General features: G+C 39.6%; 1 protein-coding gene across 3 annotated transcripts; it reads left to right on the top strand.

The window, feature by feature from the left end:
* Positions 1-55: 55 nt before the first annotated feature.
* Positions 56-27,791, top strand: ccdc186 (coiled-coil domain-containing protein 186). 3 transcript variants are annotated; one of them, XR_010094791.1, is made up of 16 exons: positions 56-165; positions 1,638-2,628; positions 2,941-3,067; positions 4,594-4,722; positions 7,381-7,593; positions 7,964-8,083; positions 8,818-8,922; positions 9,592-9,690; positions 12,477-12,563; positions 12,648-12,790; positions 13,703-13,958; positions 14,328-14,517; positions 16,128-16,226; positions 16,518-16,743; positions 17,978-20,059; positions 22,113-22,215. XR_010094791.1 is itself a non-coding variant. In XM_063483022.1 (16 exons), exons 2-16 carry the CDS (start codon positions 1,691-1,693, stop codon positions 25,003-25,005), a joined length of 3,036 nt encoding a protein of 1,011 aa, XP_063339092.1. In that variant the 5' UTR covers positions 57-165; positions 1,638-1,690; the 3' UTR covers positions 25,006-27,791. The 3 variants fall into 3 exon arrangements, 2 of the variants coding, with proteins under 2 accessions (XP_063339092.1, XP_063339093.1); XM_063483022.1 differs by lacking the exon at positions 17,978-20,059 and adding an exon at positions 24,922-27,791 and having other exon boundaries at positions 57-165; positions 22,113-22,332; XM_063483023.1 differs by lacking the exon at positions 17,978-20,059 and adding an exon at positions 24,922-27,791 and having other exon boundaries at positions 58-165; positions 16,128-16,208; positions 22,113-22,332.

Genomic DNA, 27,791 nt, shown 5'->3' with positions numbered 1-27,791 from the left:
TTTATATCGTCTCATCGGTTCTCTTGCAGTGGCCATATTTGTTGATGTGTCATATCAAAGTGACTGACTTGTTGTGCGATCAGCTGGTAAGGCAGGGGGGGTTCAAAGTTCATTTTTATCCCGATTGTCTCCACATCGAAGCACACCATGGGTTTTTCCTTCTCGGTGGGTAACTTATAACAGCCTTTATTAAGCTTTCTTTGATATTTATGTTCGATGCTAGCGCTAGCTGCGCTAACTCAAGCGTGAGATGATTGGATTGTACGAGCTAACACAAGGCTTATCAGTGTAGCTTAGCTTTCTAGGCTAACTGCACGCTTACAGTTTATCAGTCTGTAGTTTAGCGTTAAACCTATTGTTAGTAGCTATATTTTACTCACAGGGTGTTCTATGTCGTACGCCAGTCTTTCTTTTCCTTTCGTTTTCATAGCCCCGTCAAGGCAAAATCAATAGCTAGCGAGCTAAAGTCATCCAAGGTGTTGCTAACGTTAAATGAAGCGAAATGTAGATTAATCGGCAGTAAACACAAGCGGGACGTCGCCCTGCTGCTCGCAGGAAGCTCGGACACTTAACGGTATGTTTTAATAAGACTGACTGTCTACATTACATTACAATAACCCCTGTGTTATTGCATGGCACCTGTCACCAGAGCATCTTCTGCATTGCATCTGTTAAAGCTGTTGCGCTTTCACTGCGTCAACAGAAGACGCCGATTTGTAAATGCAGCCTTACATTTATGACTGTAGGGTAATGGCGAGCTTAATGATTGTATGTATTAGCGTAAATAACATAAAGAAACCGGTCTTAGTTGATATAAGAGCAGTACTAGAAGATGGTATTGAAAGAGGTGGGGCAAATGAGGAGGATTTCGGGACATGAAACAAAGAAGGGGAATCACGATAACACATTGTTAAAGGGGGAATAACTTAAAGGATCCCTGTTATTAATAATCATAGTAATGAATAACACAGTAAATGCTGAGAAAACGCTATTTAACTCAAGAAAATGTAATTTAAGGCTTCAGACTGCGATAGGACGGCTTTGTTTACTAACCTTAAACCATTTAGAGCAAATCTGCTAGCAGACACATTTTCTTAAATTATAAACGGTCTTTAATTTCTTTTTCTCAGCCATTGCTGTTTTATTTCTTATTCTTTACATTGACTGGCGAGTATGCACTAGTCCCTTGGAAGTGTAATAAAAAGTGAAAGTGAATGAATTCATTAAACAGGATGTTTCTAATTGTGGGACTTCTGAATCCATGCATTTTGAAAGCAAGTTCAGGCTTTGCAGTAATCGTAAATGCCTATCTTATGTGTGTACCATGCTCTTCAAGCTGTATCTCACCACAGGTTTTTCCAGGTCCACACCCCTTTGTGTGTGTCGCAGCAAATGAGGCTGTATGTTGGGAAATTCTTTGAGTTTAGGCTTCCTTTTGGTTGCATAATAAACTAAAATGAGGAAATTTTAAGCTTAACAAGGAAGGGAAAACATGATAGTAATCCAGGACCGCTGTATCTGTGACTTAAAGGAATTTCAGGTTGTTCACGGAAGAACTGCTGTGTTAGTGTGAATGAAACAAATAAACAGTTTCGGTCTGCTTCCATTCAGACTTTTTTTTTCTCTCTGTCACACAGATTTGAGTCAGAGGAGGACCTGGGTACACCTCAGTCCTGCTTCAGATACATAAATGATGGAAGGATCAGAGGTTCAGTCCTTGACGACGGCATCACGCCAAATGAATCTCCTTAATGTCAACACGTCTAATGCAGAAGAGGAGGAAGAAATCTCTCTCAACAGTGCACAGGAGGCGGAAACCTGCAGTCAGGCAAAAGATGAGTTGCAGCTTGATGGTGAATCAGTCAAGACTACAGCACTTGCTGAGATGGACACAAAGACGGAACATAAGGCTCAAACATGCAGTCAAGAACATCCAGATGTGAAAGAGGAGCCTGTTGATACCAGAACTGTTTTAGTGGAAAGTGGGAAGCCTCCACAAAGTCCTTCAAATGAGAGTGGTAGCACTTTGGTAGCTCCAGTACCTACTGTGGATGTAGTAGAAAACTCTCCTTCTGTTCTTGAAGGGACAGAAGATACCGTATTGACTTTTGATGCTACCGTTCCAAATGGCAATGAACAGCCATCGCTCTTGGTTACAAATTGCCCCACTGAGCCATCACCTGCTGAGGATAGTAGTTCAGCTGAGAGTCCATCATCCTCTTCTGTCCATAGCACTTCCAAAAACTCACCCACAGACTCAACAACAACCTCCGGTATTTCTAATGGACCTTCTACCCCGATCTCTGACACCTTTAGCTCCTCGCTTGCTTCCAGCCCTCAAACCAGTGCCAAAACCCTGTTTCTCTCAAATTCTTCTGCAAGTCCTTATGACACTGATTGCAGCCGAAAGCTTATTTCTCAGATCCAGCGGTCACTGTCACAAGAGTCACTGCTAGATGAGCTTGAGTCTGAGCTCTTGGCTTGTCAGCTGCCGCATGGTGACAATAGAAGTGAGCGGAAAGGGAGCTCACCTGTCAATGGACTCCCCACAGACCAAGAAGGATGCATGGTAGTCTTCGAGAAGTGTGTGCAGTACAAATATGCACAACAGGAGAAGGCTATTCAGAAGTAAGTTGGTATTTTCTACATATTCATATCACAGGTCGTTAGAAAGTGCCATATTTACAGTACTTGGCTTTTAAATGGGATCAGTCTACTCATTTAATGTTTTTTTTCTTACTTTCAAAAAGCAGACATAGGAGAATAATTATGCCAAAACCTAAGCATTATTTTTTGAGATGAATACAGAGTATAATCCACAGATTTTTCCTGTCCAGCTATGCCTCTTGGCCTTAACAGCAGATTCTTTTACAGATTCAAAAACTACTTTATATGGGCTTGACCTGAATTGAGATTGTGTGTGCTCTCTTGTGTGTACAGGTTGCTTGAGGAAAACAAGAGACATCAGGAGCTGATCCTGGGTATCTGTTCAGAGAAGGACAAAATGAGAGATGAGCTCAAAAGGAGGACAGAAACAGAAAAGCAGCACTTTGCCACCATTACAAAGGTTAGTGTGCCCCTATGCTCTCTTATGTTGTTCAGGGTTATATGGCATTCACTGTTTATGATATAAACTCAAGTAATGAGGGGGAAAAACTTGGTCAAAGTCAAGCATATTCCAAACTAATAGGCCATATTTATTTGGATATGTCATCAAGTTTTTTGTTGTTCTTTTTCCAAGAGACTTATAAAAAATGGTAATGGAAGCACATTAACCAAATGATTTTTCCATCACCGAGAAAATTTTCCACTTCAGTGTTTTTATCTGATTTCTTCTCAGACATATCAGTATTCAGATATTCATACAAGTACCTTTTGAACCAGATGCCATTTTTTTCCTGTTGGATTTGTTGGGTCAAGCTGTGTTCAAAGCACCACAATCGAGTGCGGGCATATATGATAAAGTCGAAGAGTTTTGTAAGGACATGTTTTTCTGGTTTTTACCAAACTTGGCAAAAATGATATTCAGATCAAACCTCAACAAAGTTATCTTTTGGAGTTTTGCTTTTCAGTGGTATGAGCCTGTTAAAAGCCCATTGAATTTGACAAAGTTGTGAGGTCAGCAATGCTTTGATCTGTCAAATTCAACCTTGGTTTTGGCACTTGTGATGGAATGTGACCTGGTGCATTAAGCAAAATACAAAAACCGTGGACACACCTGATGCTTTTAAGTTGCTGGGATGGATATCTGAGCACCTTTCTAGTTAGAGAATAAGGGTACATTCAAGAAAATAATTAGTCTATTTTGTATTGTTTAAAATGGGAGAAGCAAGCCTGTTTAGTTGTACCCTTCACTGTCACATATCAGTTTGATTAAAAATTGGAGTACAGCTGTGTATAACTGGTAAACAGGCGAGTCAAAGAAAACAGCCCGGTGATGTGTACTGATCGCCAGCATTCAATGGGCATGAACATCATCATTTGTGTGAATTCTATGCAGTTTTTAATATCCCGCCTTTTTTGTGGCTTCTCCCACCACAAAAGCTTCTTACAAAGCTTACCCACCTAGCTACAACTACAAACAAAGTGCGTTTCTATTCATCGGGCTCAGTTAAGCATTGCTGTTGCCATGGAAGCAACAATAATTGGTTAATATGTTCTTGGTAACATGGTTTGTTTAAGCACTGCCCTAGCAGACAGACAGGAGTAATTTTATTATTACACGCATCCAGTATATGCCTGGATCATTTTTGTCCAGCAAAAATCCAAAATAATTTCATAATTTTGTTCACTTTTCAGAAATGTAATAAAAAATAAAAAAAAAAGACTGTGCCATAAAACAATCAGATTAACAGATTATATTTCAGGTAGAAGAGGCTCTCGTCTGTCATTCGTCATTATTTTTTAATGGAGTATTTCCATGTTTACAGTACAAGTATCTAGAGGGGTTGAAACCCCTGAAACCGCTGTCTAAATGTAGTTATTCCACATTCTGTCTCAGTTGTCACCCTGCGTAGCAGGTTATCCCAGGTGTGGCCCAGACTTCAAAATTACCCAACAAGTTGATTACACTGTCTATTCCTGTTTTTGCAGTTGGAGGCGAAGGTGAACGAGCTGCTGAAAGAACTGAAGGAGTCGCGGGATAAACTTGTTCACCAGGAGCAGTCAGCTAAAGCTGCTCTCCAGCAGATGCAGAAGGAGACAGGTTACCGGATTGAACAGGTACAACTGGAACCTATTATTCACCTGCATCCTTGATAATCTGGTAGCACAAATTAGCTTTGCCTCAGTCTTAAAGTTATGTGCATCTTTGTTCTTGTTTCTGTCTTGTCAGTAGGCCAGGTTTATCACAGTTTTTTACATTTATTAAGAATGTCAAAGGGGGGGAAAAAAGTAAATTATAGTTGCACTGAGTGGTTGAAGTGTAGGTAAAATGGTTTTCTGAGCTTCACAAGATATAGCAGTGCACATTCCTACCACTAACTTTATGAATGCCTGCTGATGGTGTTGCCGTTATTATTGTACTGACAAGAGCTAATGTTACAGCATCTGGGGGAGAGATCGCATAGTGAAAAAACAGCATCTCAGACAGCTAATTAAGATATTTCAAACCACAACAAAGCGCTCTGGACTAGTCATTCACATCATTTACAGCAGTTAGGGTTTTTTTTTTTTGTATGTACTCTATGTATACAAGAAAGGTTCACATTATGTAATAATGTCCCTATTTGCTGAATAAAGTATAGGGGTATCAGTCTTTAGATTAAAGTAAAGCAGTGTTCCCCTTGCTATAGGTTCTAGTTTGAGATATGGCTTTCTAAACTATAAATGTCAATGACACATTCTCTTCTAAATATTTTTGTGTTAGTCTTTAGATTAAAGTACTTGCTGAAATGGTTAAAATGAAGTCTAATTACAAAAATACTCAGGCTTTTGTATTCTCATATTTTGTGCAAACATCTTGAAAGACAAGATGTTTGCGCAAAACTAGCAGCTGAAAGTTCAAGGTCTTTGCACGGCAAACTCTTGTTATTGCAGATTTAATCACTTGTTAAACGAATAGTGCAGGGAAGCACATTTTCATCCAACCATTTGCACACCTGGTTGAAACCATGGAAGGGACTTTTCTCTTGACAGTTTTGTCACACTTTACAATTTTTAATTTCACTGTTCAATGAGCAGTAGGGGTTTGATTTTGCACTTGGTTGTCTCTCTTTAAGCCCTTCTCTTGAATCATTCCTCTCTTGTAGTAATAGTGTGTCCCGCTCCTAATCAGCTGGAGCCCCCGAGGATCAAAACATTTGGTATTGTTAATCTAAAGACGCTTTGTGCCAAATAAAAGATAACTTCTTTCCTTTGAGTTTCCCCACAGTGGTTGGTGGACCCTTGTGCTTTTGTACAAGAAAGAAGGCGTACACAGCCTTTCTTAAATTTATAATACAGTTTTATAAGGTTCTCCAGTGCAAATACACACCATCCCAACTACTGTGCAACAAATAAATAAAAGAGCAGTGTAATCAGCTGCCTTTCAGAGGAATCGCCCATTGACAGACTTCAGCTCCATCATAGACCACAGCTGGTGGCAGAAGCCTTTTTCTCCTCTGCAGGATACATAGCAGCACACAAAGTAGTTTATCCACTTGCTGCTTATTCTTTTCAGAGCAGACCTCCAGCTTGCAACAAATTAAAAACAGAGAAGAAGAACTGCCATCACCTGTAATAGACGGTGATGTGGGAAATGTAGTCCCTCGAGTTTTGTTCTTTTTTTCAAGAAGCAGCTGATTTCAAGAATATTGATATAAAACTGACCAGTGACACAGCTGTGAAGGAAAATATGTGTAGGAAAAGACTGGAGCTAACTGTTTAGCAAAATCTGAACCTTCAAAATAAGAGTGAGGGGATCAGTTAAAATGTCTAGTCAGTTGCCAAATATCATCTCTTATACAGCTTATACAGTGTCTCTCTCTTTCTCTTGCTTTCATAAAGCATCAGCGTGTTAGAGCAAACAGTACAGATCAGGCATAGGGACGTAACTGTTGTCCATGAAAGTGAAAGTGTCTGCACAGCAGGTGCACCTTGGTGATGCTCGGTCTTCAAAACTGCTCGGCTAATGAAGGGCTTCAGGTTGGGACTTGCAGAGTGAATGTATAATATTTCTAAAGGGAAAATGTCATTGTGGAAGAACGCATCCATTATGTTATTTTTGCTCCACACATTATATTAGATGTTTAACTGTGTTAGCAGCAGAGCCTGTCCTACTATCGTCTTAGCCGTACACACATCAGCTGCTTAAATGGCACATATTTATTTATCAAGCTTTCACTGACTGAATGTGTCCTCTTTGGTTCCTTGATATCATTTCCTACCATTTTTTTTAAAAACCATTTTGTTTAATTATGTTGATGAATTACTGAATCATTTTAAAAATACAGTTAAGCCTTTGTTAGTTTAAGAAAAGAAAAATATGGGATTTATAAAAGCCTGGGAGCGTTACTGTCCTTTACTAAATAATAAGCTAATAAATTGCCTTCAATAAGGAGCAGATTTTTATTTTTTTAATATAGCTGGCAAATGGAAAGCTTGTTGGCTCCATTTGTAAAATGCTGACATGCTGACAGATGAACAGTGACAGTCCTGAAGTCTACCCCCACTGCATCGGGGAGGGTGCATGTGTTTCTCCAGCTGTCTGTCACTTGTCCAGGTTATGGGAGGCAAAGTAAGGTAGCTGATAAATGACTGCCTCAGCCATCTGCTGTTGGACAGTTCCAAGAGAAACGTCAGTTGTTTTTGTGATATGTATAAGGACCCAACAATACGAGTATCTCAGTGATCGACGTGTCAACTGACATCTCCTAATATTAAAAAAATAAAACTCCCCAGGTGAATAAGAAATGTGATGAGGCGAGGCAAGAGAAGGAGGCCATGGTGATGAAATACGTGCGGGGGGAGAAGGAGGCCCTCGACCTGAGGCGGGATAAAGAGAGTCTGGAGAAGAAACTGAGAGAAGCCACCAAAGAGGTGGATCGCCAGGCCCTGCGAGGAAACCAGCTGGCTCAGGAGAAAGGGCGGCTGCAGCAGCTGTATGAAGCAAAGGTGACGGTTTTATAGTGCCTCTGTTTTATAGAGAGAGTTTTGTATTTATCTGTTTGAACTCATTTAAATTCAGCCTAATTTGCCACTAGACATAATAAAAAAATAGACATAGCTCTCCCTTTGAATACACAGTACTTCACAGTGAAAATTAGATCACATAAGCGACCTTATATTAGTTTTTCAGTGAAGCGAGCATTGTGTGGGCGATAGAGATTTATTCTTCCTACGGTGGTTTGCAGATGTAGGACCCTTTTAGAACTATCAGTGAGAAACAAAAAGCAGGTTGTTTAATAAAAAGAAATGTTGACTCTCAACCAAATATCTGTTTGCTGATCAGTCCTTTTTTCCATCTGTACCACTGCGTTCTTAGGAAGGGGAGGTTGGCAGGTTGACTCGAGATGTGGACAAATTAAAGGAGGAGATCAACTCCCATCTCATCAAGGTCAAATGGGCCCAGAACAAGTTAAAGAGTGAGGCTGATGCGCACAAGGTAATGTAACTTTTGTGTTTATATTTTGTTATTTTATTTAAATTTAATAGTCAGTGAAGGTAAAAAAGGAGGTGTACAAGGTTAATTTGACCTCTGTTGCATATATTATCCTCAGGATTTCGATGATATTATAGAGTGAGCATGTGCACCTCAGCATGCTAGAGCCAAATTTTATTCAAAAATTAAAATGACACATTTACATGACTAATAAATTGGACTACATGCAGCTCCAATTTTCAGAGTATGCCTTACCCATATTATTAAAACAGCATTCCTCTTCTGGTTAATGTTAATTTCCTTCAGTTTAAAGACCGGTTGTTTGTCAAAGACTTACGCCAGCATACAAATTACATCCCCTTCAGTCATTTTTGTCTGCAGACACGCCATAAAAAAACATGATTAGAGGCATCTTGTGATTCACAGGCAAAATGAAATGGGGTGAAAATGGTACAGTAATGGACCTGCAAGAAAATCATCATTAAGATCATAGCTATTTTTGATAGTGTCTTATTACAAACTAATGGTTTTATTTTTGAAGTGACTCCAAGCAAATATGAGGCTATAAACAGAGGGGAAATGGTTAAAAAAAAAAAAGTCGGTGGTTTCTGAAGGTCACAGCTGTTGAGCCACTTGGATTTTTCTATGTGGTAACCTGTGTGGTTGACGGGTATCTGTGCATCTTAAAATTGTACTTTAGTGCTGTAGTACAAAAGCATATTTGTGTTTATTTGCAGGAAACTAAAGACAAACTGAGAGAGACCACGTCCAAGTTGGCCCAGGCGAAGGAAGAGACTGAGCAGATCCGCAAGAACTGCCAGGACATGATTCGAACATACCAGGTTTGTGATATTTAACGTGGGAAAATAACAGATTGCTCAAGACCATGGAAGAAGTAGATTTTCCCAGAATCAGTCTGAATAAGTGTTTATTTGTGCATGATTTGTATCTGTCACTGCAATCAGTTGGCTTACTTTTGAATAAACGGCCTAACCCAACACAAAAGTTCATTTTTAACTATAACGTGCTATTACGCGTGCATACAAAGACTGCATGACGCTATTGCCGCGGCATTGTTCTTTTCATAGAATTTAAAAATATGCTATTCAGTAACAACTGAACTAGAGCACGACCGATTCTGCTTCAAGAGAAAAGCATTTTTCATTTGTACCTTGTGATGGTAGCAAAGAGCTGTGCTAGTCTCTGTCTCTGTGGTAGAAAAATTATTAGGTTTTTTTTTTTATCGCAGACAACAGTGTCAGAATATCACAAAGTAAGACTTAAAAATAAAACAGTAAGACATAAACCACAAATGGAAAATCATTACTGGCAGTTATTCCTTCTTGTGTCTATAAAAATCTTTTCCTTCAACTGAGACCCCTCTTTTTTTTTTTTCTTTTTTTTAAGCCTGTCTTTTTACACTGTACTTGCCTTTTCTCTTGCACCCTTGCCCTTTCTCTTGCACCCTTGCCCTGTTTGTTTTTTAAAATCTTCTGTCTGCTCTCTTTCAGGAATCAGAGGAACTCAGGTCCAATGAGCTTGATGCTAAACTTAGGGAGACGAAAGGAGAGCTGGAGAAACACAAGCAGGAACAAACAGACCAGTTAGAGGTGAAACTAAATATGCATACACAACACATTCTCAGAGATGTGTACCCATCCTATCATCCACTTTGCCCTACTAAGACAAAACATAGCATCTGCATGTCAAGTTCAGTTTACTACATTGCATTATAGCATTAGGATTTTTACTGAATAAGCAGTAGATTCGTTAGATTGTGTTAGCAAGAGTTGAAAACTGAAAAATTGGGGAAAATGTAATAATAACACAAAAAGAGAATTATAATGTAGAGAATATATAAGATTAACTTGTTAAAATAGGTTGCTAGTAGGAGCCTTTGACACTGACAAAAAACAACAGGAACTTTAAATATATTGGTTACGTTTGTGCACTTAGTTGATAATGAGGTTAAACTGCATAAAACTAAAGATTTGTAACTTGTTTTGCTTTTTTAACCTTAAAAGTTGGATGTCTGAGCTGAAATCTAGCTCTGCCTTTTGTGAGGATGGACTGATTTTTATCGTATAGAGATCCCCATATTCACTCCTGGACAATGATTGATGCAAAACGGCAAAAACAATAGTTAGTGGGTGACATAACTGTTTGATGAATGAAGGTTTACTTTTACTTGTGAACTCAATTTTGATTTTTATCTGTGTGACGAGCCACCAGAAGACAAAACAAACAGTAAGCCAGATTTGCCAATAATTCAAAATTACACATACGCTGTGATTCGCCAAGCCATTATTCAGTCTTTTATTGATTGTCGATGCCAGCTCTTCTAGTAAAAATGTTTTTGGCCTGTTTTTCTCAGTTTGAGAGGTGTAATTGCCTTAACTTGGACGAGATAACAAACTGGCATTCGTGCTCCCTGAGCAGACATGCCTTACACGCAGGCACAAACGTGGACTCAATCCAAACACAATGGCCTGTTTTTTGCTGCTTCCCGCTCTAAAGGGAAATGCACTTTAAAAATAAATGGCCTAGAAATAATCAATAGGAAGCTGTGCATTTCAACAACAACTCAGGATACATCACACATCTCCTGTTTTCATTCTACAGCCTGTTTTGTTTTTCTAGAAAGTCCTTAAAATGTCTGTTTAAATGAGATGGTCTTAGATTTACATCTTGATGGATTTAAGGTGGCAGAAGTTTTTTACATTGTTTTGTTTTCTTCAGGGGTCTGAAATTTGATCATAAAGAGATTCATCCAGTTACGTGTTATGTCAGAGATTTTATTCTTCCAAGTAACTGGAGAGTACATTGCAGGCCCGTCACTGATACTGTGTGGAAATAGTTTTTAGGACAGGGTTTATCATGGATGTTTATTTTTTTGGCAGATGTCACTACTCTGCTGATGAATAAACTGGTCCAAGCCTGTGTTTATTTTAGTATGTGTGTTATGCTCAAGTGATGATGCATCTCAGTCATAAATAATGCAAGTAAAAAGTTTCCATTGGTTTTTGGCTATAAAATTAGATTGGAAGGGATAAATGTAAGAATCAACAGTAGAAAATTTACCAGCATCTCCATTACTGCCATGTTGTCGTGGTTACCACAGACTACTAATAGCTTCTGGGAAAAGTTGACTTTCAGTAGCACTGGTAATGGCTTTGTTAAAAAGATGGTCATTGCTTTCACAATGCATAAATAAAGCAACTTTAATGAACAGATTAATATAACACACACAGTTTGCCCAGGAATGCTTCTGCATTAAAAATTCTGCAAGTGTATGATTTTTCTTTGTTGCATTGCTTTGTAAAACCACTGAACTTAAGTTGTTATAATCAGTCCTGTCCAATGTTATTTATAGACAAATATACTGGCTAGTATTTCAACATCACTGTGAATCACAGAGTTTCCTATTTTGAGTATAGTGTGGAAGTGAAAGAAGGTGTGGCCCCAACTGCATGTTTCATTTGCAAGTCAAACGACCAGTCCTGGTGAAAAATGACTCCATAGTTGTCTCAGTAGTACTGGAGGGCAGGGTATTGTTATACACTGATTAGATTTCGGAGGTTTTTGGGGCCAAATAATAGGTTTTCTAAATATAAAGCATGAGAAACAAGGGTCCGGTGACATTAGGGTAAACAGTAATTGGAGACTGGCAGGGCCAGAATTATTGCAACTTGTGATCTTGTTGACTTTGACAGGCCTATGACCACTCGCATTCAGTTGCCATCTTCAGAGTGGCAAAACAGCAATAAGATGGAGTCTGTTTGGTATCAGCCTGAGGTTGAATGCAGTCTATAATTAATCAGCAAATATTGCAAATCGGTCTTCTGTAAATCTGTTGCAGTCTATATGCACAGAAGTTCACATTAAATCCAGCTCTGAAAAGAGCTGAAAAAGAGAAATTCAGAAATTTCTCCGATATGGCACTCAGCAACCTTGCTTTTATGTAGGAAGATGACCAGAATACAAGTAAATGTAACCAGCCAGTTATTTGCAGTCGGGGTATACCAAATAGATGCTGCAGAGGATTTGTGTTCATTATTGTATGCGTTTTTAAGTTAGACTGCAGTTATTTGCAACTGGATGGCTACATACATAAACTGGTTATTATGGTAATCATCTGCATAGCAGAATAATATTGCTTTAGAGAAGTTTTTATAATTTTTTTTTTTTTTTAAGTATTGGTCCCAGGACAGAACCCTGTGGAACTCCATTATCAACTTTTGTGTATGTGAGTTACCTGACCAGACTGAACAAAAAGAGAGGAAAATTTGTTGGGTGTTCTTTTGATAGCTTATTTTAAGAGCTTATTTTTACAGAAGCAATGCAAAACACAAAACAGTGGTTGCATATCTAATGGACAATCTACTGCATCTGGCAGCTACACCGGGTGAAAGCCAAAGAGCTGGAAGACCTGAAGAGGAGCTATAAAGAGGCCATGGATGAGCTTGATACGCTACGCACAAAGGTTTGTCCGACATACAGGTGTTTGAACATTGGCGCACAGGATATCTCCAGGTCTTCACTGCAAGAAAGTTGTGTTATTCTTTAGTTAAAGTGTCTGGAGGATGAGCGTCCACGGTGGGAGGATGAGCTGACCAAGTACAGGGAGATCATCAACCGGCAAAAAACAGAGATTGGCCGCCAGAGAGAAAAGCTCGAAGAGGTGACTGCACTTCAGGAGCAGCATCAACGGTACAGCCACACACTCACTCATATAGGAAGTGTGATGGGACACCACCACACACTGAACAGAGCAGTTTTGCATATGTGGCATCTGACAGAAATAAATAAAAGATAGCACATTTACATAGTAACAAATATTGAAGCACACCATCAACTAAAGGGCCTAACTATACTTAATGCACAAAAAGTGACATTTATTATTTGACTATGAGCAAGCATGTTTAATATAAGTTTAAAAAATGAGCAGCCTTTGGTGGTCAAGACTTTACGCAGTCAGGTTAGGAGGAAATGCTTATATATTTAAAAGTGATTGACTGTAGTTAAAAATAGGCTGTACATCGTAGAGTTAATTAAACAGACTCTAATAGGTAAAATCATTACTGTCACTTCAGTACTAAAGGGGAGTATCATTAGTTGATGTTTAGTCTTCTTTGGATCCATTTAGCTATTGTCATAGAGTTATCCAGCCGTTGTTTGTCCAGCACTTGACAGACCAGTTTTTTGTTTTTGTTTTGCTTTGCACCTGTATTACCACGCTGACATGACAGTTTTTTTATAGAAATGTACAGTTTGTAATATACTACCTCTTCTTCTTTTTTCTCACTCAACTGCTTCATCAGAGCATTTAAAGATAGAGCAGAGACAGATATAGCATAGAGGGCAGGAAAGGGACTCTGGTCCCTCTGTGGGTGTGCGACTGTGATGGCCATGTGAAGATGATTTAATAGAAAGAAGGGATAGTCACAGTAGAGAAAACTGAAACATTTTTATATTTATGCAAACGAAAAGGCTTACCTAAATAAGCAATGCATTACATGTACATTTAATTATATTGAACAGTTAAAATGTTTAGCTTGCCATTATTAGTTTTTTTAGTCATTGAGCCCATTTAATGATTTATTTATTGTTTTCTGGATGTAGCGATGAACAGGAAATCAAATCGCTTCGTGATGAAGTGGATGGCCTGACCAATCAAATGGCCGACCTGCACCGTGATGTACAAGGCAGCAGAGAGCGTGAAGCGGAGTTACTGGGCTTCACTGAGAAGTTGAGCAGCAAGAACGCTCAGCTTCAGTCGGAGAGCAACGCACTACAGTCTCAGCTTGACCAGCTAACTAACAACTTCACCGAGCTTCAAGGAAAGCTGGAGGAGACCAACAGGCTTCTGGAAGACAAGGTTGGCGTACTCTGAATGCACTATCTGATACAATGCGTTTGTTGATGAGATGAAAGATAAAAATGATACTAAACTCATTTTTGTCTTTGTTTTTCTTCTTTTTTGAAGTTGTTTGATTAAAGAAAGATTGAAATACATTTTCTAATCAAATGTTTGAATCATTTGTAGAAGCAGAGCTGAGAAAACATACAGTGGATCACTGTGTTGTTATAAGTAATGACATTTTCCTGCTCGAAATTCAGGAGAAAGTCTTAAAATATCTTTTTAATTTTGTTTTTAAAGCAAGCAGCCATTCTAATATATATTACTACTATATAATTGATGTTATTACATCATTACTCTTTTTTTATTACACCATTAATCCTGCAGTCACAGCAACTGAAACAGGAAGAGGCGCTGAGACAGCAAGAGGTGCAGAGTCTGCAGGAGGAGCGGACAACACTGCAGACGGAGGTGGCCCAACTGAAAACCAGAGTAGAAGAGCTGAGGGATGAGCTGGTGACTCAGAAAAGGAAGCAAGCTGCTAATATCAAAGACCTCACAAAACAACTAACACAAGGTCAGATACCCTAATATATTTATGCTTCTCTTGTTTTTGTATAGAAAGTCTAGAATAATAATAAAGGTTGGTTTGAAAAGGCAGATGATTTCTCAAACATCTGTCATAGAAAATGGCAGTGTCTCGGTTGTTTAGTGGTTTACACATTTGCCTAACAAGTTAAAAATCCCGAGTTCCATCTAAAGAGAAGACCGGTCTCAAAGAGATCTGTGCTATAAAAATCTGCCAAATCAAACATGTGCAGGCACCCACTGTGACAAACCCTTTGCTAACTGTCATGAAACAACAGAATAACTGTAATATAGAGAATTGTATCATTTCATTGAATTATCAACCCTTCAATAGTTTTGTCATTCATATATAAAGTACTGCAGAAAAGTCTTGATTCACCTAATTTCTCGTCATTTTTTTAAAGTGGTCTTAAGCAATAGTTCTCCAGGCTTACCGAAGGGCTTTCATAGTTCTTTTTGGACATTTGCTGCTTTTTTTGCTCATGTTCTTATTTTTTGGTTCCAAAGATAACACCAGCAAGGAGATTCCCAAAGAGCTATTAGGTGAAATATTGGCATATCTCAGAATGGTGTGCAGTGTGTGCTTTAAAAAATTTGAGGATAAAAGAAGAAGTGCCAGGCCTGAAAAATTATCTCCATCAGATTAACATTATTTGAAAAGCCAGCAAAAACCTGACACATGTATCTGGCCCGTCTTCTGAGCCATCTACTGTTTGCTGAAGGCTCAGAAGTGGTCTCAGTGGAAGGGTGGCTGTCAAGAAGTCATTTTTAAGGAAGGAAACTGGAAGAAAAGTTGAATTACACAAAAACTGGACTTAAAATCCATGGCAATGGGTCAATGATTGGTTGAAATCGCCATCTATGTATGAAGGACTTCAGGAGACAATGAGTGTCTACAGCCTACAGTGAAGGCTCTGTCATGATTTGGGAATAGTGGTGTTGGAGATCTTGTCAAAACTGGTGGAATCATGAATACAGAAAACCGTCAAGAGATTCTCAATGCAATCAACATGACCATGATCGCAAAAATAGTGTCAGGGCAGTAAAAGTATACCTGGATAAGAAAACAAAGAGGAACACTATCACAGATTCACATAACGAGGAGAATCTGGAAAGTGATTGATGAGTGTACAGGTGGATCCCTGCTGTGGTTATACTTAACAGGGTGAGCCAGCTTCCCTCGCCTCTTCTCTGGGAGCAAAGAAAAACCTTAGAGCTGAAAGTTCAGCACTTTTATGTTCTGTGATCAATCCTTTCACTTTCAGCTGTCTTGTAGGCTAGAGAGGACATTTTTCTTGGTAGAAACAGTAATTTTTCATCAGTGTAGCAGTTACACTTAATCAGCATAGTCATTTCAAGCCTTTGTTCAAGCTTGGAAGGTTTGCTGAGCCTGCAGGGTTCTTCAAAAGCAACCTGTGTCATGTTTATTCAGGTTGACTCCTTCAGAGAGGAATACTCAGAGTTCAGCTGAGCTGTGATGCTTATTTTCATAATATTTAATTGTCAGTGATGTTGATTTTCACAAAGTGTCTGTGACAATAACATCTTGGTATTAGAGTCACTTTTTGACAGTTAACAAATCTTTCTTTTTCTGTAAAGCCCGAAAAAGGTTGGAGCAAGTTGAGAATGGAGGGTGCGAACGGGATACCAGCAGTATGGGCAGTCGCTCCAGTTCCTCAGGTACTACTCCAAGATTTGGTTAGTATTTAACACCTAAAGTTGTAATTTTTTATTTTTTGCTATTGGGCCTTTCAATGGGATAGATACTACTACGTCTTCGTCTTCTTCTTCTTCTTCTCCGTCGTCTTCTCCTTCTTCTTCTTCTTCGTCTTCTTCGTCTTCTTAAAAAAAAAAAAAACCCAAACATTGTATCTAGTCAACGTTGCATACAGGAAAGCAATATTTCACAGTTTATTCTTACATGATCAAAGCCGCATCACTGATAATTGTTCATTGGTGATCTGTGTCTTCATCCCCTTGATACTCCAGGTTCTTTAAATGCACGTCATGGCAGCAGTGGCGTTGAAGAGCGGTCACCAGAGAGCCAGTCGGGCCCTTCGGTGGTGGTTGTGGACAGTTTCCCAGAGGTTGACAAGGCTGTGCTCGTCGAGCGTATTGTCCGTCTGCAAAAGGCTCTAGCTCGGAAGCAGGAGAAAATCGAATTCATGGAGGACCATATCAAGCAACTGGTGGAAGAGATCCGCAAAAAGACCAAGTGAGTGGGACGGACCAACATAGAGGAAGCAGAAAATGGGAAATGACAAAAACTTTTTGCATCTGTACCACAATTAAAACAAATGCTTTGGAATCTGTTTGATTGTTGCGTGCTCAAGCAGTACTTATGGATAAAGGTTTGAAATTGACAACAGTCCCAGTGCAAATGCACAATAGTCTCAAATACAGTGTTTCAGGCTTTGTGGCTTTTTTTTTCTTTGAAGATAGAAGTATAGTAATATTACAGTTTTAAGAAAATGAAACACTCTGCAAACAACCTCTGCCTTTTAAGAAAACTAACAACTTAAAGTAGGATGTGTAATTGATGCTACGTATACATTCAGCTCTTTTTATTTGTCTTTAAACATCGAAACAATCCTGACCAATATGACAGCTGAGCTCTGAGCGCTGAACGTATCATATCTCATTTCATAACTTGGTTCGACACAGATTTTCCAAATGATGAAAGGTTGCTTCAGCTGACCTTGACCCCATACAGAGAGTTTACGGCGCTCTGCATCCTTCTTTGTCTCACCCTCTAATCTTTTGATCCTAACCCATGAAGGCACTGACTCATTCATGACAAACTTCTCTCAAACCTATTTATAGTCTGAGCCATACATGGAGCCGCATGTGTATGACTGCTTAATGATGCTCCATCCATATTCATCTCCATCACCTGCAATGAAAAAGCCAGTGTAAAGGACGTTTGAACGATATTAATCTCATCACATCGTTACATACTCTATATTTAAGGCCTCGCAGTCCATCGTGTGCTATACTGGTATACTAGGATAAAATGATCAATGAATATATGTTTACTAAATCTATATATTTGTTTTTGATATGATATAAAGCTAAAAAAAAATAGGATATTTAAAAAGTCAGAAGGTCTTAAAGCTGAAAGGTAAATAACTGAAGTCTTACAGTTCAGTTATACAGTTTGCTAAAGTTCTGCTTCAGTCTTTTTTCTTTTCACCATCCTACTTGATTCTACTTGGATCATCTCTGCTTTCCCACTTCTCATTTGTTTCCCAGCCATAAACTCGGATTGAATCCATTAGCCTCAACCTACATTTAAGAGTTAAAATTGAGGACGAATCCCACGGTTGCAAAGCTAAATTTAGCTGTGTAAAATCTCTGCTAAGCACGGGGCCGGGTGTAGGGGGGGATTACACTACCCAGAGCATGGATATAAATTTGGTCTTTTTGCCTTTCTGTCCCTATCCCTCCAGGACAGCCCGGTGAACACTGACAAGATAGCTGTAAGGCCGAAGCAGGTGATGAATAAAGAGACGGATACATGGCGGCTAAAGCTTAAAGGGTTTTAGATAAGGGAGAGTTGGTGGAAGAAAGTCAGTAGGCTAATCTTTGATACCACATCCATGACACTTGTTGTAATCATAGCAGTGTTTTTCATCTTTAAGCTCACTTTACTGACATTTTCTAAAGTATGTAGACTTTGAAAGTGGGAGGAGCCTTTTTGGGTGCCACTGGTCAGGGCTGGACAATATCTTTACAATCTATTCAAAGTAGATATTTGATAGTGATATGATTTATTGTTGCAATCTAAAACATTTTTTTCTTTAAAGCTGCATCAGTGCAGTCCTTGTGTCTAAAGCAAATATGGCCCCACTAGCTCACAAATACACCTGCAACACAGAGAGAGACGCAGTGCCCCATTTGAACAGTTTGAGCCCTGAACTTTTCTTAAAATTATCCCATGAAGGAATATGTAGTGGGGTCTGACTTGAGTGAGTTTTCACAAAGTCCAGTAAAGTGTTCAGTTGTCTAACCAGGATGCTCATCGCCTAAAATAAATGGAGTGTTTCCAGCTTGGAGAACTCACGTGATGCAGTCGATCTTCTGTTTTGTTCTGCTCAGAAAAATCAGGTCTGAGCATCGTCTTAAGCTGCCTATTCTCTCGATATTGGCTAAAGTTCAGATGTGAAATCTTCTTATGGCTTTAATGCATGATCATATTTGGTCCATATTGCTTAGTCTTACAGTACCATTGGTCTATTTTCTTTAGCGACGGTAGCTGTAGATCAATGGTATTGTAGTATTTTGTTTTTCTAAGCCAGACAGAACATGATTCTGCAGAAACCCATATTGTAATGACTGAAACCTGCGGCTACAGTTAAAAAGCTGTAGCATTGCTACAATATTCCTCTGAGTCTTGCAGAAGTAAAGAAAAAATAATTGCGAAACCAGAAATGGTCTCTCCCACTTAGCAATTTTATCGCTACCTGGTGATTTGCAGATGTATTTTCACTCATCACGCAGCCTTACATTATGTTCCCGGAGTGGCTTGTTGATGTAATGTGTGTAGGAAGTCAAAGACGGGTCAGTGTATAGAGTACAGTATACGTGATTGGAAGTAAATGAGCTAAAACGAGCAGAATTAGCAGCAGCATCCTTCAAGGGCAGTGATGTCTTTCCCTCAACTGCCACACCTGGTTATTATGGCCATTAGGTCTAAATTGGCTGTTCATGTGACTTGAATTAAAATGATACTGTTGAAGACCAGATGGGAACAAAGCAGGCGGAGGCCTTCTGCTCAGGAGGTGTTGATACCTATTTATCTGGAGAGCACTCTTTCCACTCCACTAAGGCTGCGATCAATGATAACTGTAAATCAGAGGAATATAGTCTCTGTTGCAGGCGTTTGTGGGCCCACACTGGTGAATGGGTTAAGTATGCATAATGGGATGCTTCACTTCAGGGATTTCTGTCTCGTTGCCAGTCAGGGTCGGCATTTCTTAAAGTATTTTTGCTGTTGTCATGATGAAAGCCAGTGTCCCTTCATATTTTTTGGATGAAGGATTATGTTATGGTTTATTGAGATCTCATCACATGCATTTGCATTTACTGAGCGTGTACAGGTGTACTTGTTGTTGTACAAAATGAAGCTGATTACTTCCTGCTTATAGCCTCCATGTTCTGAATGCAGACCACAATCTTTTTTTTTTCTTTTATTTTGTCCTCTATCTTTCTTCCGACCTTTGAAGTCCAAAGTTTGTAATCTTAAGAACTGTGGTTTCTTAATTGAGCTGTTCTGCCACGCTCACTCTATGCATGCATGACTCGCTGCCCCTCCTTTTTAGAAGGAAAAAAATCCCCTTTGAGTCTTAGATTCAAAATAATAAGTTATTGTCATTTTAAATTTCTGATCTCTTCCCCCTGCCGACCTGTGCATGCCATTGAGCACATCATGTAGCCACATCTTTAATTTCTGTCACTTTTTTTGTTTTTACTAAACACTGTCGTGATGGAACTGGGGTCCTAATATGGACCCTTGCAAGGCTAGTCTAGAGGTAAGTTTCATTTTATGTCTGTGGTAGCCCATGTGTTTTTCTGTGAGTGTGGATGGGGATATTTTCTGGTGGTGGCTCTTTTATGATACTTGCAGAGCTATTGTCCATATAATTTTGCACCCGTGTACTTATTTGCTTTGCTAGATTAGAATCAATACACCATAGCATAGTTTTAGTTAGATCTTAGCTTTCCTTATGTGTTAGACTTATATTAGCATAAAAAACACATGCATTGTAAAAGAACAGGAGCAAGACCCATCTCTGAGTATGGATGCTTAAAATGCATGTTAAAAACAATCCCTCTTTTCTGTTTATGCAAACATTGAATCTTTTCAGTTCGGGTTGAATTGCTGGTGCTTTTGCATTTTTACAAATGTAGGCTGCTGCATGCTGATTGGTACCTGCAACTCGATTCACCTATTTTAACATGGGCCGTTAATGCATGTTATATTAATGAAAATATCACAGGCATGTTTCCGACCCTTTTCACCTCTTTCCCAACACATTCACTTAAATGCCTCAGCGAACAGGAATAATTAAACAGTGGGCTCTTCTTGAATCACTTAGTCCCCCATGCATGTCTACCCCAAGAAAACTCTAGGTGTTTAACACTGAAGGACACCACTGGAGGTCAGTGTAATTGACTAGAATGGATCCATAGCTTGTTGCAGACTGAAATATTGTGCATTTGCACACAACTGATCTATAAAGCTCCTCATAGCACAGGATCATGTTTTGTACTCATTTCCATTTATGGTTCTGTGTTAATTCCTACTTTGCATTTTTCATAAATACATAATGAGTCTTGGTGTGGCAGTAGTGGTAGTTGTATTTGACACAGAAATAGAAGCGTTTTAAACACTGTATTCCCATCTAATGAATCTTTTAAAAATCTTTATCTCGAGTCTTTCAGCTTTTATTATTTTAAGTGCCCCCTACTCTGAGCTCATCTTATAGCTAGCCACCCTGAATTTGAACTACACATTGCTAGTCGATAGTTGAGTACTTTAGGTTTATAGTCGGATCGACAGCGGGTTACAAATATCGATTAGAGTACGGGGTTGTTGACCTTTTCTCTAGGACAGTACGCAGCCCTCTTCAGCTATCACTCCTTTTTTAAGTGTTTGGAAAATGAAAGGATACGGATGCAATTGGAAAAGGCCTGCGCATGTTTCAGCTTTGATGTCTAAAGTCTAACTCAAATATCTTCCCTCATATGACAGCAGACTTAAAAAAAATGCTAACATTTCAAATCAAATCAAATCAAATCACTTTTATATTTGATTTTATATTTATATTATTTTAATCTCCCTACCCTACTTAACCAACATCTTTCGCTTGAGCTTGCACTTTGCATTATTTTCTCTCTCACTCTCTGTCTTTGGTCACATATTGACGGAGGGGGGGAGTAAGAATGTAGGCGGCAGTAATGAATTGAAATTCAGTGGCGGCTCTCTATGGGTCTGGTCTCCTCTAAATGGAAACACTTGCTTCTCAGTGTTCGCTGGGCTGCGATGGGAAAATTGAACAACAGGAAGTTTAGAGCCGTTAAGTTGATTAATTCTCTTCTTTCCCTCTCTGTGACACAAACATAGCTTAACCTCGACACCATATTGTTACTGTGATGAAAATGTATAATGAACATGAAGATTTATCTCAGTTTCTCATACGCGCACGCAGGCATGCCAGTTGATTAATTGAATCCTGGTCGGCAGTTCTTGCGCCGCGTTTTCATTACCTTTCCTTCTCTGACAGGCACAATAATATTCTTTCTAACTATGACTGAATGTATCCCGCGTACATGAGTGCAACAGCCCATCCCAGTGGGATTAGTATTCTTGTAATGTCGCCTGTGTGTTGTTTTTTTTTTTTTCTTTTTTGCTGCTGGAAATGGTTTATTGCTCTGTGGGAGCATGGAGAGCTCCTAACTATGAAATCCCACTTTCTCAATTTTCTTCACTCAACAGTCTCCAGCCGATGCATTCACTTTATTCCCTTTGCTTTTTTTTTAAGCATGTGGTTTGACTCATCACCTCCCTCTTCATCCCTGCAGAATTATCCAGAGCTATGTGCTGAGAGAGGAGACAGGGGCCCTCTCATCAGAGGCATCTGATATTAACAAGGCCCACCTCAGCCGGCGGGGAGGCATCATGGCTTCGCTTTACACCTCCCACCCGGCAGACAGCGGGCTGACCCTGGACCTGTCGCTGGAGATTAACAGGAAGCTGCAGGCCGTGTTGGAGGACACGCTGCTGAAGAACATTACGCTGAAGGTAAGGCGTACCCCAGCAGGCTTCATCGCACCACAGTATTCCTCTTGAAATGCAGAACAACTCATTTAAATGCAATGATGATATTGATGATCGGAGCAGTTTTCTTTTACGGCCTCTTATTTTGAGAGTGGAGTTTAAGTTGCTTTTTTCTTCTTTTTTTTAAAGTATTATTATTTTGTGATTCAAGCAGATAATTAATCAGCCGTGCGAGCGTCACGCTTCACCTTTGGAGCAACGCAGCCTGATGTGACTTCATTATCAAAGCGTGAGGGCGCTGCAATCACCATTTTAATCCAACAAATCTAAATATAAAAATGTGAGTTGATGTCAAACTGGTGGATTCACAGTTTGACGCATCACAAAACACAGAAAAATTATTCACATCAGCATTTCTAATTCATACCGCTGCCAGCGTAGCATTTCCCCTTCTTCTTCATTTGCACAGATCACGCTCGTGTTTGTAAAGGTGTATTCTGCTGCTGCGTTCGCGTTTTTGTTTGTTTATTTTAACGGTTGGAAGATGTTTTTGTTTTTCTAGCGTTTGTGTTCTTGTCGTACATTAATCTCACACCTCTGTAAGCCCTGGAGACTGCAGCATCCCTGGCTCGCTCTACTTTAGCGCCTCTAGCACAGAAAGTTTCACACTGAGATATTTGCTATTAAACTTCTATCGTCTCGACATCCTACAAATTACTTTGTGATAAAATTGCGTTAAATTCAGTCAACTTTCTTGTGTATCTCTTATGGCATCTTTTAATTGCGTCATTGCCTTTGTATTTCGTTTAATGGGAGGAAGCAAACCGCGCCACACAGCCAGTTATTGTCAATAACCGCATGTTGTGAAACCACCATTAAAAATAATGTGATAAAGGGCGCGGGTGAATGTCAGACCACCTTTTCCCTTTCGTTAAGTGGCGTTATGTGATATTTGAATCGCTCTTCAAAGCTTCAAAGTCAGCCACAGCATGCATCGTATTGTCTCTGTGAGATATTTGACAGGCTGACAGTCCTGCGACGAGCAATTTGTCAGCTTGACACAACTCGAGACGGCACGTTGAAAGTCGTAGTCCAATTCAGATCAGAGCCTGCGTTATTGAGGCTATCGCTGAGCAAAGAGACTGCGGCCTACTGTAACTGAGACATGTATTCTTTATTCGTAGTTGATTTAAGCCTCAATTAATGGTGTCCATCCTCATTTAGTGTGCTGAACCTTTCGGTCTTTTAATGCAATTAGTAGTTTCTGACTTGTTGATGTCGTATCGATCAATATTCCTTCTCAGTCTTGAAACTTGAGAGGGGATATGACATCATGTAGAGCCTGGATGTGGAAAGTATTTATTTATGTCCCCTTAGTGGACATGAGACGTTGGTTTTTTTGTTAGATTGACCTTGTTAAGACTGGCATTAACCACCCAGCTGGAGTGTGGATGTATTTATCAGAGTGCTGCGTGTTGACCTTGTTGTGTATCTATGTTGATTTGCTCATATTTATTCACATTTCGTCGCTGAACATAAAGCTTACAGCCTCAATTTGATTTTGTGGATGTAACCAGCAGTCACAACCCAAAACAACATTAGCCTGTGATTGTGTGGCGTTTCTCCATTTCGCTCTGTTTTGCTCTCCACCGGCTCCTGAGGGAAATCTCTCCGTGGCTTCTGAATCCTCCAGAGCCGTTCAGTAGGTAGCTGCCGTCAGTTAGTGCAGCGCCGGGCTTGCAGTGAGTTTTAACAGAGGTCATTTATTTAAATGCTGCTCGCTGTGGATAAAAACAAGACAATTACAGGCAATTTACGGCTGTGTCTGTTTCTGCAGTCGGTGTGCAATGCATACTTTATGTAGTGCAATGCAAGCAAATGTCGACATAGAAAATGTCAAATGTGTCTAGAATCAGTGTCAAACATGGTGGGCCAGAAAAATAAATAAATTGATAAATAGAATTACAAAAAAATAAATCTGGTGGATTACACAACAAAAACAGCAAAACAAAATATTTCTTAGTTACCAACACGCCCACATAAATCCAAGCAAAGTGTCACCACTCTTTCATCATGTATTGTTGCAGCCACTTTGATGTTTATGTGGGAACAAGCTTTCATAAATATTTCCAAATGATGCAGCCAATCAGCTTCTTATTGTTTTTTTGTTTTTTTTACATATTAGAGATTCTCTTCATTAAAAAAGAAAAAACCTGAACAAGACAATAAATTGCAATAAAATGTGGGAGTAATTTCTGGCTTTCAGACTTCTCTTTCTGCAGATGAAAGATGATTGGTAGCGTGAAGGAAAAACACTCAACGTTAAAATGACAGTAAAATATTCAGACAAAGCCGTATCAAGGCTTCACTTTTACCGTGATGGATGATCCAGGCTTTTCTGATTTGTAAGCCGCCGATGATTGTCCTTCATATTGATGAGATTTGATGGCGCCAATTGGTTTCTGCAGACAGTGTGACTAAGTATTTTCAAAAAACAACAGGAAAATGGACAACACAGGGGCTGGTCTTTAACAATAGAGTTATAACTAGCGCACCGGTCCCTCCTGTGCCTCCGCTTTAATGTTTTATCTTCCCTTTTGTTCCGTTTCTCAGGAGAACCTGCAGACTCTCGGGGCTGAGATCGAAAAGCTCATAAAGCAGCAGAGGGATCCCGAGGACGGCGTGAGGAGGAAGTGACACATCCGCCTCACAGGCCCGAGAACTACTTGAGGACCTCTGTTTGTTTTTTTACACGCATGAAGAATGAGTTGAATGTCTAAGTGCCAGCAGCCTGTTTCGTGAAGGAGCCCTCAAACTCTGTTTCTGTCCATTTGGGGGAAAACAAGTTATCTAAACCTACTTGAATTATCTCTATTCCATCCATATTGTAAAACTCCCTCTATTTTTTTTGCCTCTGACACAACGAATCTTCCTCTGGCTCACCTCTGGATCACCCCCCCCGAGCCACACCAAGAAGACTCTAACGCCAGTCGCTTCTAGCTTGAAACTTTTAATTGCCTTGTAAAATAATTGACTTCATTCTGAATGTATAGCCAATTCTACCTGGAGTGTAGCTTAAAAAGAAAAAAAAGAAAAAGAAAACAAGAAGCAAAGATCCTGACATTCTGACACATTAGGCTCCACAGATCTCCATCCATCATACGGTAAATACACTGAGATGATCTCATGGCCAGCATGTTCTCTCTGTCTCCAAGCCAAATGTATTATTGTTATTATTGCTGTTATTTTTTTAAAGACTGCTTCCTCAGCTTGACAGCACGCCACTCCATATTTAAAGGCAAACCTGAAAAAACAGATCAGCCGTGGCTGGTGAGGGACCTCGCATGCAAGCTTGTGAACCAAGGTTCTTCACATCAGCAAGACCCGCCCATCTGTGCGACACCGGTGCTAGACTTGAAAGGAAGCAGACTGCTTCAGTTTCCTCCTGGAAGCCATCAGCAAATCCTAGAAGCAGTCCACGACGTATTTTCACTTATTTTCTTTTAGGCTGGGTTAAAATGGAGTTTTATTTTAGTACACGTGACTTCATATCTGTTATTCTTTATCACTCACTTTCCTATGGATTTCTTTTTTTTGCTCTCAGTTTAAATGAATGAATACCTCAAACATTTTAGTCGTTAGCCTTAGTGTTTAAACTCAGAATGTAGGCAGTTCATTAGCATCAGTTGGCAGTAGCCCGTCTAATCCAGACACGATGTGTATGTCTCAGCTTTCCGGCGTCATTAGCATTCCTCATTTTTTTTGGCAGATGCTCACAGTGTTTGGAAACTTTTTTAGCACCGTGTGTATAATATGATTTGGTAGGAGGTTGGGGGGAGAAAAAAGAGACTGAATTGTTTAGGTATTCTTGTCACACTCCTCTTTTTTCTAATTTTTTTTTTTTTGTAGCGTCACTGAGTCCATTGAAGTAAATCAAGTGTAGATGAATCAAAGGGAGAACAGGAGATCTGTAGCTATAGCTCAGGAAAGCCAAAAGAAATATATCCAGGGACAAAGTGCAATGCTGATCCTATTTGTTTTTCTTTTCTTCTCTTTTTTTTTTCTTTTTTTTTTGTGTTTCTGAACGTGACTGTCTGTCTCCATGTGGTCTGTTTATCGCTCATGTCCGTGGAACAAGCACCTGTCCCAGTGTGTTAGTGTGTGGATATTTAAAATGGTGTGTGCATGGCTGCATGTGTGCCTTTTTGTTAACCTCTCGAGCCTTGTTGTGTTTACACCTTGTGTACATGCTTCCGCTGTCGGGGCTTATAGGCTTTAACCAGAGTGACCATGGAGTTTGTTCCACCGAGAGGGAACGTGCGATTTGCATTTAGAGCAGAGTCTGTCAGCCAAACGAAGACGTGCACACACACACACACACACACACACAGACCTGCAGCTCAGCATCCCCGAGCTACACACAATAATGCTTTTGTCTCTCGCTGACAGCTATTTAAGTAAGAGAGATACACATTCGCAAACACTTTGGATGAAGGGAAGAGAGCAACTCAATTTAACAATGCCAGTCTCTTTTCAGTTGGTTTGATCTGATTGTAGAAGCTGTCACAAAAGAGAAGCTTCCATTTCTTTTTTTAATTTTTTTTTCCAGTCTGAAACGGGCTTTTATGGGTCAGGCCCCCCCCCCCCAATTCACCCTGAGGCGATGTTAAAATGGACCACTACGTGAATAAAGATGAAAGTTTCCAGGATTGAGGGCGCAGAGTCTTTAAAGCCTCTCTGTTTTAGCGCAGAGGTTTCGGTGTGTTGACTTTTTTATTTCATCCGAACTGACTTCATTGCAACTTGAGCTCAGTATGCAAGCATGCAGGTAGCAAACCTGGAGTTTATGTCTCCATTCTGGGAGTTATTAGCCTTTTTTTTTTTTTTTAGCTGATTTTCAGTGAAGTTGCATTTTTGCAAATTATGCCAGATTTTCATTTTCATGCATCTTTAATCAAAAAATAGGTGCTTGCTACTGAATAGGTGATTAACGTTCTTGTATTTTGGCAGTTTGCTTCTGGCACAGAAGTATAATGCAGCCTATGCAATACAGTCGCATGGGATTGTCCAAGTAAATCCTCCGAGGCATGCTAATACGCAGCGTCTGATTTTTGGTCATAGCGTGTCAACCCGAGAGAGGCGACGTTCCCGCTGATCCAACACAATTCCACAGCCTTGAAATGAAGCCATGCTGCAGCATTGTGCGGATGACTAAAACAAACCTCACGTTTCCCTTCATGAATATGAAAACATGGTGTTCAGTATGTGCGAGTGCCGATCTGTAAAAGAAAATGAGAGAAGTTGCCATTATTTGTTTTCCTGCTGTGCAATGATTCCCTTTGGTCTGTCTTGTGGAATATTAAAACTGTGATTATATTATACATTTGTAGATATGCCATTGAGATGTTTTAAAAAAAATTATGATTGTGGATGATGTACATACTATGTTTTCAGGGAATAAAAGGAGATGAGTCTTAAGTTCA

This window comes from Pelmatolapia mariae, linkage group LG8 (genome assembly GCF_036321145.2).
Source record: "Pelmatolapia mariae isolate MD_Pm_ZW linkage group LG8, Pm_UMD_F_2, whole genome shotgun sequence".
Lineage (NCBI taxonomy): Eukaryota > Metazoa > Chordata > Actinopteri > Cichliformes > Cichlidae > Pelmatolapia > Pelmatolapia mariae.
The sequence above is the reverse complement of the archived record's forward strand: the minus strand, read 5'-3'. Positions and strand labels throughout refer to the sequence as shown.

What these genes read in the sequence shown, in the direction of transcription:
- ccdc186 (XM_063483022.1), top strand. Translation starts at nt 1,691, where the DNA reads ATGATGGAAGGATCAGAGGTTCAGTCCTTGACGACGGCATCACGCCAA. An exon ending in ACATGATTCGAACATACCAG is followed by an intron (nt 8,923 to 9,591) that starts GTTTGTGATATT and finishes GCTCTCTTTCAG; the next exon opens with GAATCAGAGGAACTCAGGTC. An exon ending in AACAAACAGACCAGTTAGAG is followed by an intron (nt 9,691 to 12,476) that starts GTGAAACTAAAT and finishes TGCATCTGGCAG; the next exon opens with CTACACCGGGTGAAAGCCAA.